This window comes from Cyanistes caeruleus, chromosome 34, assembly GCF_971803275.1.
Source record: "Cyanistes caeruleus chromosome 34, bCyaCae1.hap1.1, whole genome shotgun sequence".
In the NCBI taxonomy this organism is placed as follows: Eukaryota; Metazoa; Chordata; class Aves; order Passeriformes; family Paridae; genus Cyanistes; species Cyanistes caeruleus.
In genome coordinates, this window is record NC_141735.1 from 1,189,928 (window position 1) to 1,207,336 (window position 17,409).

The 17,409-nt window shown below is 63.1% G+C and overlaps 2 protein-coding genes across 3 annotated transcripts; both read left to right on the top strand.

Annotated features, from left to right (window-relative positions):
• The first annotated feature begins 479 nt into the window (after positions 1-479).
• MEN1 (menin 1) lies at positions 480-5,324 on the top strand. Of its 2 annotated transcripts, none has more exons than XM_086871010.1 (10): positions 480-523; positions 1,129-1,578; positions 1,789-1,997; positions 2,292-2,420; positions 2,528-2,568; positions 2,664-2,751; positions 2,836-2,972; positions 3,314-3,428; positions 3,711-3,875; positions 4,325-5,324. In XM_086871010.1, the coding sequence occupies exons 2-10, from the start codon at positions 1,137-1,139 to the stop codon at positions 4,772-4,774; spliced, it is 1,776 nt and encodes a 591-aa protein (XP_086727136.1). In that variant the 5' UTR covers positions 480-523; positions 1,129-1,136; the 3' UTR covers positions 4,775-5,324. The 2 variants fall into 2 exon arrangements, with proteins under 2 accessions (XP_086727136.1, XP_086727137.1); XM_086871011.1 differs by having other exon boundaries at positions 516-568.
• Positions 5,325-6,150: 826 nt separating this feature from the next.
• Positions 6,151-16,845, top strand: SF1 (splicing factor 1). The gene is given in 14 exon segments (XM_086870992.1): positions 6,151-6,639; positions 7,286-7,411; positions 8,816-8,891; positions 10,840-10,992; positions 11,107-11,196; positions 11,592-11,775; positions 11,858-11,973; positions 12,056-12,163; positions 12,600-12,774; positions 13,617-13,860; positions 14,318-14,377; positions 14,978-15,127; positions 15,705-15,925; positions 15,927-16,845. Coding segments are annotated over 14 exon segments (2,304 nt in total). The 5' UTR covers positions 6,151-6,167; the 3' UTR covers positions 16,056-16,845.
• Positions 16,846-17,409: the final 564 nt, after the last annotated feature.

The following is a 17,409-nucleotide window of genomic DNA, read 5'->3' on the forward strand; positions in this document are numbered from 1 at the left end:
GGCCCCAGCGCCGCTGCCTGGATGGTGGGGGCTGGAGGGGATTTTGGGGTGGGATTTTGGAGATTTGGGCACTTGGGAGGATTTGGGGGGGATAGGGAGGGGGTTTGGGGGGAACTTGAGGGGTGAGAGGGGGGTTTGGGGCAGGATTCGGGGTACCTGGGGCAGGATTCGGGGGGACGTGGGGAGATTCGGGGTGAAATCGAGGGGATTTGGGAGTGAAATCGGGGGAAACTTGGGGGGTGAAATCGAGGGGCATGTGGGGGTGAAGTCAGGGGGCATTTTGGGGTGAAATCGAGAGACATTTTGGGGTGAAATCGGGGGGATTTTGGGGTGAAACCGAGGGGATTCGGGAGGAACTCGGGACCACGCCCACCGCACAAGCCCCGCCCCCTCATTACCACGCCCACAGCGACCACGCCCATCGAGCTACACCCTCACGTCTCGCCCAATCGCGGCCGGCGGCGCGCGCAGGCCCCGCCCACTCCCGTCGTGCCCCGCGCTGCCCGCGCCGGCGGCGGCTGCGGTGAGGGGCGGGCGGGGGTCCCGAGACCGGGAGCGCTTTGGAGGGGTCAGGGCCGGGTCTGAGGGAGGGTCTGGGGGTCCTGGGCGGGCCCCGGCACGGCGGGGTTTTGGGAGGAGGGTCTCGGGTGGTCCCTGAGCGTTTCCGCGGCTTTTGGGGGTTCCGGGAAGGGGCGGGTCCGTCCCGGCCGCCTCAGCCGCGGGGCTTCCCCCCAATCCCCCTCACAGCCCCGCAGGCCTTGAGCCCCTCTCTGTCCCTGTAGCGCCCCCGGCCCCACACCCGCCCCTGCTCCTGTGCCCCCCCGGGGCCCCCAAATCCTCATTTGCCCCCAGTTCCCCCCATGGGTTTGGGCCCCGCCAGACGCTGCCGTTCCCCCCTCGCTCTGTGGCGCTCCGGGACCCCCCTCTTTAACCCCCATTTTTCCCCTGTGAATCCCCCCTATAACCCCCTCCCCATTTCCCCTTGGGACCCCCACCACTATTCCTCCCCGTTTCCCCACGGTGGGGCTGAAACCCTGGCAGAAAACGCTGCTCTCTGTGGGCAGCTCTTCCATCCCCCGAGCCCCCCATAACTCCCTTAACCCCCCCTGACCCCCGGCTCCCCCCCAGGCCCCACCATGGGGCTGAAGCCCTGGCAGAAGGCGCTGTTCCCGCTCCGCTCCGTGGCCGCCGTGGTGCGGCTCTTCGAGGCCGAGCTGCGGCAGCCCGAGCCCGACCTGGTGCTGCTCTCGCTGGTGCTGGGCTTTGTGGAACATTTCCTGGCCGTCAACCGTGTCCTCCCCACCAACGTCCCCGGGCTCACCTTCGAGTCGCGGCCCGGGCCAGACCCCCAGACCCGGCTGTACTTCCCGGTGGCCGAGCTGTCCATCGTGGCCGCGCTCTACGCCCGTTTCACGGCGCAGATCCGGGGGGCCGTGGATCTGTCCCTGTACCCCCGGCCCGACGGCTGCTCCTCCCGGGAGCTGGTCCGGAAAGTGTCTGATGTCATCTGGAACAGCCTCAGCCGCTCCTACTTCAAGGACCGGGCTCACATCCAGTCCCTCTTCAGCTTCATCACGGGTGAGGAGGGGTCCTGAGGGAAGGGGGTTGGTGGGGCTGGGGTCCCACCTGGAGCAGCCTCAGCTGCTCCTGTTTCGAGGGTCTGGTGGGTGTTGTGTCCTCCTTCAGCTTTGTCACTCTTGGGGGGTCTCATTTCTGTGTCCCTTTGCTTGGGGACAGTTTGGGGGGGGGCGGGTCTGTGCGTCCCTGACCCCCCCTGTGTCCCCCCAGGTACGAAGCTGGACAGCTCAGGTGTGGCCTTTGCCGTGGTGGGGGCCTGCCAGGTGCTGGGGCTGCCGGACGTGCACCTGGCCCTGAGCGAGGACCACGCCTGGGTGGCCTTTGGGGCCGGGGGGTCCCAGACTGCCGAGGTCACCTGGCACGGGAAGGGCAACGAGGACAGGAGGGGACAGCCCGTGCAGGCCGGGGTGGCCGAGAGGGTATGGGGGACATGGGGGTTGGGGGGGTCAGAGGGACAGTGGGGACATGGGAGGGGTCATGGGGATGGTGGGGACACAGGGGGGGCTGAGAGGATGCAGGGGATGGGGGTACAAGGACAGGGGGTCCCCACAAGGACAAGAATGGGGGACAGGGGGGTTCCAGGGGGTGCTGGGCAGATGGGGATACGGGTGGACCTGTCCCCATGTCACCTGTGTCACCTGTCCCCAGAGCTGTACCTGGGCAGGGGGCACAGATGGATACATCCCCATGTCACCTGTGTCACCTGTCCCCAGAGCTGGCTGTACCTGAAGGGCTCGTACCTGCGCTGCACACGGCACATGGAGGTGGCCTTCATGGTGTGCGCCATCAACCCGTCCATCGATGGCCACACCGACAGCCTGGAGCTGCTGCAGCTGCAGCAGGTGTGGGGCAGGTGTGGGGCGGGGCTGTGCCAGGTGTGGGGCGGGGCTGTGCCAGGTGTGGGGCAGGTGAGGGCCACCCCCACATCTCTCCTTCCTCTTCTCCCCAGCGCCTGCTGTGGCTGCTCTACGACATGGGGCACCTGGACAGGTGAGAGGGACCCCCGACCCACCATGGGGCTGCCCCCCAAGCTGCTCTGGGGCCCCCCCAACCCGCCGTGGGGCCGCCCCCCACCTGCCCCACAGGTACCCCATGGCGCTGGGGAACCTGGCCGACCTGGAGGAGCTGGAGCCCACCCCCGGCAGACCCGACCCCCTCACCCTGTACCACCAGGTGACGATGGGGGGTGGCTTTGGGGACTCAGGGGTGTGGCCAGGTGAGCCCAGGTGTGTCCTGACCCTTCCCCACCGCCCCCAGGGCATCCACTCTGCCCGCACCTACTACAACAACGAGCACATCTACCCCTACCTGTACCTGGCCGGCTTCCACTGCCGCAACAAGAATGTCAAGGAGGCCCTGGAGGCCTGGGCTGACACGGCCACTGTCATCCAGGAGTGAGTAGGGGGCTCCGGGGGCGGAATTTGGGGTCCTGGGAGGGTCCCAGCGGTACCTGGGAGGTCCTTGCGTTACCTGTGGGGTCCTGCTCCTCCCCCTGGCCTGGGCTGGGGGGAGCTTTCTCCCTCCTGTGGAGTTGGGGGGGTGTTCAGTGACTTGAGGGTCACCAGCCCCCCTTTTTGGGGGGGTTCCATATGTCCCCTGTGACTGGGGGTGCCCTGTGCCCCCCACCCAGGGTTGGATTCTTGGGGTCCCCCTGTCCTTTGTGGGCTCTGTGTCCCCTTCAGGGATCCCCGTGGCTGTGGGGCACCCCCCAAGCCCCCCCTGTCCCCCTCCCCAGCTACAATTACTGCCGTGAGGACGAGGAGATCTACAAGGAATTCTTTGACGTGGCCAACGACGTCATCCCCAACCTGCTCAAGGAGGCGGCGGCCGAGCCCCCCCCGGGGGCTGAGGTGGGACCCCCGGATTTGGGGAGGGGGCCCTGAGCGGGGGAGCCATGCCTGGGGTGGGTTTGTTTGGAGTGGGGAGGGGGGGGATATTCCCAGGACAAAAGGGGTGGGGGGTATTTTGGGGTTCTGCCCGGGGTTCCCTCACATCTGCAGGGCTCTGAATTTGGGGGTCCGCGCTGGCAGACACCCCCCAGCTCCCAATGTGGTGGGGTGAGGGTGCTCTTCCCCCAGTTTGTGGGGTTCCCCCACACTTTTGGGGGTCCCCTCTGACTCGGGGGTCCGCAGGGGGCCCCCGGGGGTCTCCCAGCCCTGCAGGACCCCGAGTGCTTCGCTCACCTGCTGCGATTCTACGACGGCATCTGCAGGTGGGAGGAGGGGAGCCCCACCCCCGTCCTGCACGTGGGCTGGGCCACCTTCCTCGTCCAGTCCCTCGGCCGCTTCGATGGCCAGGTGAGGCTTTTGGGGGGTCCCCTGGGGCTTTGGGGGGGTCCTGGGGACAGGGGAGCCCCTCCCATGTCCTGCATGGGTGTTGGGCCACCTTCCTTGTCCAGTTCCTTGGTGACTTTGATGGCCAGGTGAGGGGTCCTGAGTGGGCTCTGGGGTCTCCATGTCCTCCTTGGAGGGTCCTGAGTGGGTTCTGGGTTCCCCCATCTCCTTTTTGGGGTGTTCTGGGGCTTTGGGGGATCCTGAGTGGGTTCTGGGGGGTCCTCAATGTCCTCCTTGGAGGGTCCTGAATGAGTTGTGGGGTTCCCCCATCTCCTTTTTGGGATATCCGTGGGATTTGGGGGCTCCTGAGCGTGTTTTGGACTCCCTCACATTTTCCTTGGGGTCTCCAAAAAAACCTCTGGGTGTGCTCTAAGTCCCCTCATGACCCTCAAAGCCTCTCCGTGTCCCCCCAGGTGCGCCAGCAGGTGACCCTGCTCTCAGAGGACCCTGCCCCCCCCGAGGCGGATTTGGGGGGCCCCGAGGACCCCCGCGATTGCCGCCGCCGGGGCCCCCGCCGCGAATCCAAACCCGAGGAGCCGCCCACCCCCAAAAAACCCGGCGAGCGCCGCCCCCCTCCCCGCGCCCCCCGGCCAGAGGAGACCCCACCACCTCCCCCTGCGGCCCCCCCGGCCCCTGGGACCCCCGGGCCGGCCCCGGCCGCGCCCCCCCCGCCAGGGCCGGTGCTGCGGTTCCGCTCGCAGAAGATGAGGGGGATGAAGGAGCTGCTGCGAGCGGCCAAGGTCAATTCCAGCGCCATCAAACTGCAGCTCACGGCGCAGTCCCAGGTGCAGCCGCGCCGCCCCCGAGCCCCCCCCGGCGCTTACCCCCTGCCCTTCCTCAAGAGACCCCGTAAAGGTTCATAGGGATCCCCAAAAATCCCAAAATCCCGGCGTTAGAGCTGCCCGGGGTGTGCAGCCGCGTCTTGGCCTTTCTCAGTGGGCGCCCCAAACCGGTTAGGAACCCCAAAAAATCCCTGGGAGATGCAGTGAGCCCTCCTGCCCTTCCTCAGGAGATCCCAGAAAAGTTCACAGGGATTCCCCCAAAAATCTCAAAATCCCAGCTCGAACCTGCCCCAGGTGCAGCCACTCCAACCCTCTCTCAACAAACTCCAGAAAAAAATCTTCTGGGGTCACCCCAGAACCACTTAGGGACCCCAAAAAATCCCAGGGAGACCCAGTGCCCATCCTGCCCTTCCTCAGGAGATCCTGGAAAGCGTCATAGGGATCCCCAAAAATCCCCAGATTCCAGCCTGGACCTGCCCCAGGTGCAGCTTCCCCTTTCTCAACAGGTTCCAGAAAAAAGGACTCTCCCCAAAATGGGAATGGGGGAATTTGGGGTGGAATAAGGGCAGGACAGGGGCTGGGGGGTACAATGGGCTGGAAGATTTGGGGGGGCTCAGGGGCTTTAGAAGGGGATTTGGGGAGCAGGGGGGAGGCTCAGGCAGAGGATTTTGGGGAGGGGGGCACAGCTCAGTTTTGGGGTGCTCAACACGAGGCCTTTGGGACCCTCAGAACGGACTTTGGGGGGGTCCCGGATTTTGGTGGGGAATGGAAAGAGCCCGGAGGGGAATTCCAAGAGCCCGGATGAGGGGGAAACGATTAAATAATTAATAATAAAGTGTCGTTGGTTTCACCGAGCTGCTTCTCCTGGTTTTTTGGGGGGTGAGGGGGGGGACGGACCCGGCTGAGGGGGCGGCTCCCATGATGCTCCGCGCGTGGGCGAACTCCCGCGATGCTTCGCGAGAGGTTTTGGCGGGCCGCTCTCCCGCCCGCCCTCCAATCCCGCCTCCACCAATCAGCGCGAGTCTTCTCTGAGCGACAGCGGTGGCAGCCAATCAGAGGCGCCCGACCAAAGTCTGCTGCGAATGTCACTCTCGCCCGGCACGGGGTCTCCCGCTGTCCCCGTCCGGGGGCGCGGGGCGGGGCATTGCGCTGCCAATGGCGGCGGAGCCCCTGAGGCGGGTCCCGTCCTCCGCCGCGCCACCCAATCACGGCTCGCCCTTCTTGCCTCCCCCTCCCCCGCGTTCCGCCTGAGCGACGCTCCCGCCAGCCAATCCCCGTCGCCAGCGCCACAGCGCCCGTCCCCGCCTTCCCTTCCGCCCGCTGGCCAATCGTCGCGGTCGCATCATTGACGGGCAGCTCCTTCAACCAATCGCGGCGCGCGCTTCAGTTGAGCGACGCGCGGCGCGGCCAATCAGCGCGGCGCGCGCGGCGCAGCGGCGTGGAAGGTTCGCGAAGGCCGCGCGGGGGCCGTTCTATGGCGACCGGGGCGAGCGCGGCCCAGCCCGGCCCCGCTCCCGGCCCCGCCGCCCCTCGCGCCCCCATGGCCGCCGCCGCTTTCCCTTTCGCGGCGCTGCCGCCTCCACCGCCTCCTCCGCCGCCGCCTCCGCCACCTCCGCAGCCGCAGCCACCGGCGCAGCCGCCGCCGCCGCCACCTCCGCCTGCGCAGGCCCCGGGCGGCCCCGCGGCCCCGCAGCCCCCGGGCGGCCCCGCGGCCCCTCAGCCGCCGCCCGCCGCTCCCTACGGGCAGTTCCGCTTCCCGTCGCCGCCGCCCGGCCATGACCCACCCGCGGCCCCCGCCGGGGCTCCGCCGGCCGCCCCCGCCGCTCCCCCCCAGCCCGCGGGGGCCCCGCAGCAGCCGCGGCCCGAGGAGGGCGCGGGGGGCGCGGGCGCCGGGCCGGGAGATGCGGGGGGACGGGCGGGAGCCGCACACAAGCCCCGGAGGGCAGGTACGGCTCGGGTTTGGGGGGGATACCGGGGTTCGAAGGGTGGGGGGCGTTTTGGGGACCCCCGGGAGGAAGCGCAGCCCGGGGAGGGGGGCACATGAGGAGGGTTTGGGGGGCGCCCCCGGGTTAGAACCCCCCCCCAACTCTCGGGGGTCCGCGGATTTTAATTCTCCCAACTTGCGGATCTCCGCCTTGTAAGACCCCCAACTTGGGGGTCCCCGCGTTATAACCCCCCCCGATTTGGGGGTCTCTGATCCCCCCAGCACGGGGGAGGGTCCCGCCGCTTCCAACCCCCCCTCGTCCCCTTCCACCCCCCCCGCCGGCCGGGACACGTGTCGGGACACGCGAGGCCAAGGTGGAGGCGGGGGGAGCCCTTGGAACGGGACCCCAAACCCCCCCCAGGGCACGGAGCTTCCCCCCAAAACACCCCCGGACCCCCTGTCAGGGACAGCGACCCCCCCACATCCTCCCTGTAGGGACGGGGCTTCTTTGGGACCCCCCAAAACACCTCCCAGATCCCCCTAAAACCCCATAAGTGACATTCCCCCCCGTCCCCGCTGCCCCTCAGGGTGGCTCTGTAGTGGCAGATTTGCCCAAATCGCGGCGTTTTCCCCCCAGATTTGCCCAAATCGCGGCGTTTTCCCCCCAGATTTCCCGCGGAAGCGGAAGCGCAGCCGCTGGAACCAGGACTCGCTGGAGCAGAAGACCGTGATCCCGGGGATGCCCACGGTGATCCCGCCCGGGCTGACGCGCGAGCAGGAGCGCGCCTACATCGGTAACGGTTTTGGGGGGAAAAGCAGCGGTTTTGGGGATCACCGGCCCCGGGGTTGGGCTCAGAACACGAGCTTTGGGCTCAGGTTCCTTCACCCACCACCCCGAGGATGAGGTGCGGGCAGGAGCGCGCCCACACTGGGGGGAAAACGGGATTTTGGGGTCAGAAATTAAAGGTTTTTGGGTTAAAAATCCCCTGGGATTGGGGTCAGAAGCACCCCTGGTTAGGGGTCAGAACCCCCTCGAGATTCTGGAGCTAAACCTCCAGGATTTGGGCTTAGAACCCCCATACTCTTATCGGTACCAGCTCCAAATTTTGGATTAAATCTGGGGAATTTGGGGTCAGAAACCACCCCCGGTTTGGGGTCAGAACCCCCCTGGGATTTGGAGGATATTAATCAAGCCAAAACTTGCAATTTTGGGCAATAATTTGTAGGTTTAGGTGAAAAATGTATGACTTTAATGCAACAATCTCTTGGTTAACCGCTTTCATTTTTTGGTAATAACGTATTTTTAGGTGTTATTGTGTGTTTTGAGGTAACAATGTTCCTTTGATAACCTTTATTTTTAGTAATAATCAGGTGCTTTAGGTAATAATGATTGTGTTTGATTACATCTCCCGTTCTAGGTAATAACAGTTGCTTTTTTTAGTAATAGTCATGCGTTTTGAGCAATAATGTGGTTATTTTAGGCAATGTCTAATTTTTTAGGAATAATCTCTCGTTTTAGGTAAAATTGTGGTTGTTTTAGATAAAACTGTGGTTGCTTTAGGTAATAACGTTTATCCTCTGTAGTAATAATCTCACATTTTAGGTAACAGTGTGGTATTTTAGGAAATAATGTCTTTTTTTATGACTGATAATCTTCTATTTTAGGTAATAATGTCTGGTTTTATGATAACAATCTTTAGATTTTCCATAAGAATGCCAGGAATAATGGTAATAATGTGCTTTTTTTGGGTAATCCTGTGATTTTTTTGATAACAATGTGATTTTTTTCTTTTGTGATAACCCGCTTTTTTTGGTAATAACCTGTTTTTTGGGGTAACAATGTGTTTTTTTGGGGGTAATAACCTGCTGTTATTGCTAAGAAGGTGTATTTTTCTGCTAATAATGTCGATTTTAGGTAACAACACCTGCTTTTTCTCACCGTAACCATTTGGTTTTAGGGCAGTAATGCCTGGTTTTGGTGCCATGGAGCCGGTGTAGGTAGAAAAAAACAAAACAAAACAAAAAAAAAAAAAGAGTTTTAAAACCTGGCCAAGCTGAGCTGGGGCAGGAGGATTTTTGGGGGAGGAATGTTTTATTTTGATTATTTTTATTTTTTTATTTTTTTTTGAGGGGTGGGTAAAATGTGGGTGTTTTGTAACTGTGTCTCTCTCACCTCTCCGGGACCGGGTTCCTTCCAGTGCAACTGCAGATCGAAGACCTGACCCGCAAACTGCGCACGGGAGACCTGGGCATCCCCCCTAACCCCGAGGACAGGTCGGGACCTCCCCCCCCTGCCCCCCCGGGCACCCCCCCGGGCCCCCCCAGACCTGGGCACCCCCCCTGGGCCCCCCCGTGAGCCGCAAGCAGCGCACGGGAGACCCCTGGGTGTGCCCCTCCCCCTCCCCAGGACAGGTCGGGACCCCCCCCCCCCGTTTCCCCCCCCTGGATTTGGGGGTGCTGTTCTAAACCCCCTCCCCAATTTGGGGTGTTTCTCCTGAGTTTTGGGGGTGCTGCTCTCTGAGCCCAGCCTGGGCCTCGTTAGCTGCGGATTAACGACCCGTGCTGGCGGCTTAATGAGCTCTGAGGGCTTAACGAGGCTCCGGCCCCACTGCACCCCCTTTTCCCTCTCCTTTCCCCCCACTTTGCACCCCAATTTGGCTCTGCTGGGGGGGGGCAGAGCTGCCGTTGTCCCTGCAAGGGGCCAAATTCTCCCCTCCACTCCCTCTCTTCACCTTTTCCACCTGTTTTGGCCCCATTTTTCTGTGGCAGGGCAGGACGGGGTCCCTCTCACCCATAAAGGGGGGACCCTCACCCCTCAGAGACCCCAGCTTTGGGGAGGGGGGTCCCCAGCTCTGTGGGGGTCCCTCACCTTCCAGGGGTCCCCAACCCCGGGGGGGTCCCTGTGTCCTCAGGGATCCCTCACCTTTCGGGGGTCCCTCACCTTTCGGGGGTCCCTCACCTTTCGGGGGTCCCTCCTCACCCCCGTGGTGGCCGGGGGGGCTCTCCCGAGTCCCAGGACCGGGGGGGAGGGGGACACCCTCCGGCCCCCCAGGTTTTAGGGGTCACATCCCCCCCACCCCCCCCACAGCCCCAGGTTTTGGGGGTCTCCCAGGTTTGGGGGGGCGCAGGCCCCCCGCGCTAACCCAGCCTTGCTCCTGCAGCGCCCCGGGCCGAGGCCGCTCCCCCGCTGCGGCGTCGTTAGCGCTGGTTTGGGGGGGGGAATTAATTAATGAATTAACGATTAATCACGAGCGGGGACAGTGACGTCGCAGTTCCACCGAGGACCCGGCTGCTGCCAACCCCGAAAAGTCGCTTTTTCCCCCCAAACCGGGGGCAGGTTCGACTGTCGCCCGCGCCGGCTGTTTTTGGAGGATCCGCCTTAATCTCTTCCCTTCTTGCAGCCGCTGCCAAAATTCGCTATTTTGGGGGGGGAGGGGAGCCAAGGGCCTATTTAACCAAACCCGAGCGATTCTGACTCTTTTTTTTTTTTATTATTATTTTTTATTTTTTTTATTTTTTTCCTTCCTCGCTGATAATTCTGATTTTTAATCATAATCTGATTTTCTCACCCCGACACGGCTCAGCTCAAGCGACCTTGACTCTTCCCTCCGGGGCTGCCAAAGCCACGTGGCCCCCCCAGACAGGGACCTTTTCCTCCTAGAAACCGGGAAATTGGGCAAAAACCGGGGGAGAACCGGGCACAACCAGGGAGAAAAGGAGCAGGAACGGGGCAAAGCCAGGGAGAAACAACAAAACCGGGGACAAAGGGGCCAAACCCTGACCCAGCAGAGGCCAAACCGCAGAGAAACGGGCAAAGAGAGGCCGCTGGTTTGGGGAGGGGGAGGGCTGCGCTCTGCTGGCCTTAATTAGGCACTAATTAACGCTCCCCCCCCCCCCTGCAATTATCCCCTCCTGGGGGTGAGTGGGGGCAGTGGCAGGGGGTGGCGATGGGCGGGGGGAGGGTTGTGGTGGTTTGGGGAGGGGGTTTTTGGGGGGGTGCAAACCCCCCCCTCCACACACACACACCCCCAAAGGGGTCCTAACCCCGGGTGACCCCTCCCCACCCCTCCACATCCCCCTGCCCATCGCCAGCAGCGAGGGGAGGGAAGACCCCCCCACACCCGGGGGCTGGGAGGGTTGGGGAGGGGGTTCTGGGGGTACAGCCCCCCCTCCCCCGAGGGGTCTGGGGGCCTGCCAGTGACCCCTCCACCCCCCGGAGCAGGTCCCCCTCCCCGGAGCCCATCTACAACAGCGAGGGGAAGCGCCTGAACACGCGGGAGTTCCGCACGCGCAAGAAGCTGGAGGAGGAGAGGCACAACCTCATCACCGAGATGGTGGCCCTGAACCCCGACTTCAAGCCCCCAGCTGACTACAAGTGAGGAGGGACCATCCCCCCCCCACACCCCTGATTTGGGGCTGATTCCGCCCAGTTTGGGGCTCCCCCGAGGGTTTGATCTCCCCCCCCACCCTGATTTTTGTCCTTGCTCAGGCCGCCAGCGACGCGGGTGAGCGACAAGGTGATGATCCCGCAGGATGAGTACCCCGAGATCAACTTTGTGGGGCTCCTCATCGGGCCCAGGTAGGCACCCCGAGATCCTGGGGGGCTGCGGGGATCCCCCTCCCTCAGATTCACCCCAGGAACTTGGGGAGTCGCTGAAGACACCGAGGTGCTGCTGGGTCCCCATCCCACACCCGCAGCGTCCCAGTCTGGGTGACCCCCCTTGTCCTCCCACCGCCCCACAACCCCCCCCTAATTAACACAGAGCTGTTTAACGACACCCCCGTGTCCATAAAGAGCTCCTGATGAGCCAAGGTCCCCCCACTCACCCCAGCCTGGGTGTGGGACCCCCCCAAAACTGCCAAGCAGAGCACGGGGAGGGATCACAAGCCGAGGCGAGGCTGGAGGACGGGCGGGCTCCGAGCGTCCCCCGCTGCTCCCCGCCTGACCTCGGGCTCCTGGTGCCCCGTTCCCAGGGGGAACACGCTGAAGAACATCGAGAAGGAGTGCAATGCCAAGATCATGATCAGGGGCAAGGGCTCGGTGAAGGAGGGCAAGGTGGGCCGCAAGGACGGGCAGATGCTGCCGGGCGAGGACGAGCCCCTGCACGCCCTCGTCACCGCCAACACCATGGAGAACGTCAAGAAAGCCGTGGAGCAGGTTCGGGGGTGTCCCCAAGGGGTGTTTTTGGGGGGTCTGGAGGTGCAGCCCCCCCCCGTCTCACACCCCCTGTGCCCCCCAGATCAGGAACATCCTGAAGCAGGGCATCGAGACCCCCGAGGACCAGAACGATCTGCGCAAGATGCAGCTGCGGGAGCTGGCGCGGCTCAACGGGACCCTGCGGGAGGACGACAACAGGTCAGAGGGGTCCCATCACCCCTTAATTAATTCAAGGATAATCCCCTGAGCCCCCCAAATAACCCTTGTGTGCCCTGCCCAGGATCCTGAGGCCGTGGCAGAGCACTGAGACTCGCAGCATCACCAACACCACGGTGTGCACCAAGTGCGGCGGGGCCGGGCACATCGCCTCCGACTGCAAGTTTGCCAGGTGACCCCCAAAATAAACCCCCAGATCTTCCTGGGGTTCCCTAAATGTCCCCCCAAAAACCGACCAGATCTTCCTGAGATCCTCACAATTTTTTGAGATACTCTGCCTGAGATGCTCCCTCAATTTCCTCCAAATGTTCCTTCAATCTCTGAGATCTCAAACCTTGAGATTCCCTAAATCAGCCTTGAGATCTCCCCAAACCCTCAAAATCCTCCCTAAACTTCCCTGGGAATCCACCAAGTCCTCAAAACCCCCTTGGGGATCCTGCTAATCTCCCTGAGATTTCCCCAAAACCCCACGAAATACTTTTAAATCGTTCTCAAGCCCCTCTGGAATCCCCCAGAACTTTTCTTAGGGCACCCCCAGGGTTGGGTTTGGGGGAGGATTTTGGGGAGGATTTTGGGGGTGCAGCCTCACCGTGCCCCACCCTTGGCAGGCCCGGGGACCCGCAGTCGGCGCAGGACAAGGCACGGATGGACAAGGAGTACCTGTCCCTCATGGCCGAGCTGGGCGAGGCTCCGGTGTCCGTGAGCTCCAACGCCGCCCACAACAACAGCCCCTTGTCCAGCAGCCACCGTGCAGCCAGCCAGGCTGGGGGGCAGCCCCCCCCGGTGAGTGACACCCCAAAAAAAACACCTCTGGGAGCCCCCAGAGCTCACCTGAAACACCCCAAAATCAGCCCTTCATTCTCACCTGGTCAGGTGTGGGAGCAGTGCCCTCCCCACTGAGTGACACCCCAAAAAAAACACCTCTGGAACCCCCAGAGCTCACCTGAAACACCCCAAAATCAGCCCTTCATTCTCACCTGGTCAGGTGTGGGAGCAGTGCCCTCCCCACTGAGTGACACCCCAAAAATACCACCTCTGGGAACCCCCAGAATCAACTGAAACACCCCAAATTCTGCCCCTCATCCTCACCTGGTCAGGTGTGGGAACACCTGAGTGACCTCCCCACCAAAAAAGCATCTCTGGGAACCCCCAGAATCGCCTGAAACACCCCAAAATCTGCCCCTCATCCTCACCTGGTCAGGTGTGGGAGCAGTGCCTTCCCCACTCAGTGACACCCCCCAAAATACCTCTGGGACCCCCCCAAAATCCTCACATCCACCCCCGCACTGACCCCTCCTGTGAGTGACCCCCCAAAACCCCCTGTCACCCTCCAGCCCCCCCTCCCTACAGATTTGCCCCCCCCCCGATAACCTCCAGCCCCCCCTGACCCCACAGATGCTCCTGGACCCCCGTCCCTGACTCCCCCAAACCTCCCTGACCCCCCAAATTCTCCCTGACCCTTTTTTGCCCCTCCCAGAGCCACCCCCCCCACGATCTCTGTCCCCTCAGAACCCCACAAAGACCCCCCCAGAGCCCCCCAAACCCCACCCAAACCCCCCTGACCCCCCCCCAAACCCCCCTGACCCCCCCAAACCCCCCCTGACCCCCTTTTTTGCCCCTCCCAGAGCCGCCCCCCCTGGATGAGCTCAGCGCCGTCGGAGAACCGCCCCTACCACGGGCTGCACGGGGGGCCGGGGGGGCCTGGGGGTCCCCACAGCTTCCCCCACCCCATGGCCGGCATGGGTGGGGGGCACGGGGGGCACCCCCTGCAGCACACCCCCAACGGGCCCCCCCCATGGATGCAGCCCCACCACCCCCCTATGGGGGGGGGGCCGCACCCCCCGGGGCACCCCGGCCCCCACCACATGGGTACGGACGATCCTGGCTGGGGAGGGGGATTTGGGGAGGAAAAAGGGGATTTTGGGGGTGAAAAGGGGGGGATTTGGTGCTTCGACCCTCCCCCTAACTGGGGAGCAGGGGAGGTTTGGTGAGAAATTTGGGGCGGGGAGGGGATTTTGGGGTTAAAAAGGGGGGGTTTGGCTTCTTTTTGGCATCTTTAACATCAACCTGAGAAGATTTTGGGGTGGGGGGGAGGATTTTGGGGGTGAGGAGTGAATGGATTTGGGGATGTGGTGAGGATTTTGGGGTTCAAAGGGGGAGTTTAACACTTAATTTCCCAGGGGTTTTTTTGGGGCTGTGTTTTTGGGGGTTTGGGGCTGTGTTTTTGGGGGTTTGGGGCTGTGTTTTTGGGGGTGGGGCTGTGGTTTTTGGGGGGTGGGAGGGGGTCCCCCCCATCCCTAAGGCCACGGTCTCTCATTCCCTCAAGATCAGTACCTGGGAAATGCGCCGGTGGGCTCTGGGGTCTATCGCCTGCACCAGGGAAAAGGTGAGACCCTCCCCCAAAATAAACCCCCTAAAACCCTTACCCACACCTCCCTGACCCCCAAATTCCCCATAACACCCCGAATTTCCCCCTCCCCAATAAAATATCTCTGTCACTGACTGTCCTGACACCCCAAATTCCCCCTGACCCCCCCCAATTTCCCCCTCCCCAATAAAATATCTCTGTCACTGGCTCTCCCGGCACCCAAATTTTCCCCTCCCCAATAAAACATCTGTGTCATTGACTGTCCTGGCACCCCAAATTTCCCCCTGAACCCCCCCAGTTTCCCCCTCCCCAATACAACACCCCTCTCACTGCCTGTCTGGACCCCCAATTTCCCCCTCCCCAGTAAAATATATGTCACTGGCTCTCCTGGCACCCCAATTTCACCCAGACCCCCCCAATTTCCCCCTCCCCAATAAAATATCTCTGTCATTGACTGTCCTGACACCCCAATTTCACCCAACCCCCCAATTTCCCCCTCCCCAAAATAATACCTCTGTCACTGGCCATCCTGGCACCCCAATTTCCCCCTCCCCAATACCACACCCCTCTCACCGCCTGTCTGGACACCCCCAGACCCCCCCGTTTTTGCCCCCCCAGGTATGATGCCGCCGCCGCTGGGTATGCTGCCCCCGCCACCCCCCCCGCCCGGTGGGCAGCCGCCCCCCCCCTCCGGCCCCCTCCCTCCCTGGCAGCAGCAGCCGCCGCCGCCCCCCAGCAGCAGCAGCACCCCCTTGCCCTGGCAGCAAAGTGAGTCTGGGGGAGACCCCCGGGGGATTTGGTTTTTTTTTTGGGGGGGGGGGGGGGGTCGTGGTTGTCAAGAGGGATTTTGGGGTTGTTTCACGGGTTTGAGTCATTTCCTGTTACCCTGAGGGAAGTGGGGGGGGTTGGTTCCTTGTGGTGGATGGGAAAGAGAGGGGGTTGTCCCCCCACAAATGAGAATTTTAGCATTAATTAATACCCTGCTAATTAACTCACACCCTGTGTGGGCCCTGGTGGGGGTGGTTCTTGTTCCATTTAGGGATTCCCTGCACCAGAGGGGGCGGGGGGGTCCCTGTCCCCCTTTATTCCCCCCAACCCCTAATTAACCCCCCCCTCCTTAACCCCCTACCCTTAATTAACCCCCACCTTTAATCACCCCATGGCATCAGCTGGGCCACGCCCCCCCCCACTCCTTCTCAGGAATCCCCCTTAGCATGAATTAAATAACCCCCCCTCTCTTTAATTATTAATTTAATTAAATAATATTAATAATATAAATATTATATATATAAATAATATAAATAATGACCCCCCCCGGCGCTAATTAACCCCTTCTTTCCCGCAGATACGACGACCACCACGAGCGCTGGCAGCGCCTCCCTCCCTCCCTGGCAGCAGCAGGCGGGGGGGGGTGCGGCGGGGGGGGGGGCGGCTTCTTCGGGGGCCCCCCCGCTCCCCGGCAGCCCCTCCATGGTGCCTTTGCCCCCCGGGGTACAGCCCCCGCTGCCCCCCGGGGCCCCCCCGCCCCCCCCGCCGCCCCCTGGCTCCGGGGGCCTGATGTACGCGCCCCCCCCCCCCCCCGCCGCCCCCCCCCATGGACCCTTCTAATTTCGTCACCATGATGGGCATGGGGGTGCCCGCCCTGCCCCCCTTCGGCATGCCCCCCGCGCCCCCCCCGCCGCCCCCCCAGAACTGAGCCTCGGACACTGCCGCTGCGGGGACCCCCCCCTCAAAAAAAAACAACAGACAGAACAGCGGGGGGGAACCCCCCCCAAAAAAAACATTGGGGGAAACCCCCCAAAAAAAACATCGGGGAAAATCCCCCAAAAAAACATCGGGGGAAAACCCCCAAAAACAACATTGGGGGGAAATCCCCCAAAAACAACATTGGGGGAACCCCCCCTTTAAAGGACTGATCCATTGTGGGGACCCCCCCCCCCTCAAGGACTGATCCATCGTAAGGAGCTCCCCCCTCCCCAAAACACAATGAGGAGCCCCCCCAAAAACACCACAGGGGGCTCCTCCCCAGGACTGATGGATTGTGGGGGCTCCCCCCTCCCCAAAAACACCACAGGGAGCCCCCCCCCCCACCCAGACTGATGCATTATGGGGAGCCCCCCTGCCCCCCCCCATGGGCTGTTCCATCCTAGGGAGCCCCCCCTTTGTCTTCCTCCATGGGCTGTTCCACAGTGGGGTGCTCCCCCCTCCATGAACTGATCGATTTTGGGGTGCCCCCCCCGTGCCCATGGGACGACCCCCCCCCCCCAAACCCCCTCGGGACCACCTTGTGAACTGGTTTACCCCCTCCCCCCCCCCAAAAACCCCCAAATCAGGGGCGGCCCTGAATTGAGGAGGGGGCGGGGGGGGCATTGATGGGGGGAGGGGGGAGATGCTGGGTTGGCCGAGGGGGGGGGGGTCTGCAAGGAGGGGGTGGGGGGTGCAGCGACACAAACCTGAGTGTGTCCCCCCCCCTCCCCAAAAGAAAACCAACCCTCGGGGTCCCCTTCTCCTGTGTTACCTCCTCTTGGTTCTGGGCCTCCCCCCTCCCCAAAAATCGCCCCCTGTAGAGCCCCCCCCGCCCCCTCCTCCCGCGCTTTTTTTGTGTATGAATAAAGGAGCGGGACCCCCGTTGGGCCCCCCCCTCATTTCGTGTCTCGTGTCCCCCCCCCCCCCCCGCGTCACCGGGGTCGGGTTTCGCCGTGTCCCCTCCCCCCGCCCCCCCCCGCCGTGAAACCGGAGCCGCTGTCGCGAGGGTCGCGACCCCCCCCCCACCCCCTGCGGCCGTCACTCACCCGCCGAGGTCACCGCTAATGTCGCCGCGAATGTCGCGACCTTCGGCGGCGATCGGGTTACCGCGGGGGGGGGGCGGGGAGGGAGGGGGACAACACACACAGACCCCCCCCCAAACACTGCCCCCTCTCCCCGGGAGACCCCCGGGACCACCCCCCAACCCCCCCAAACACCGCCCCCCCTCCCCGGGAGACCCCCGGGACCCCCCCCCAAACACCGCCCCCCCCTCCCCGGGAGACCCCCGGGACCGCCCCCCAACC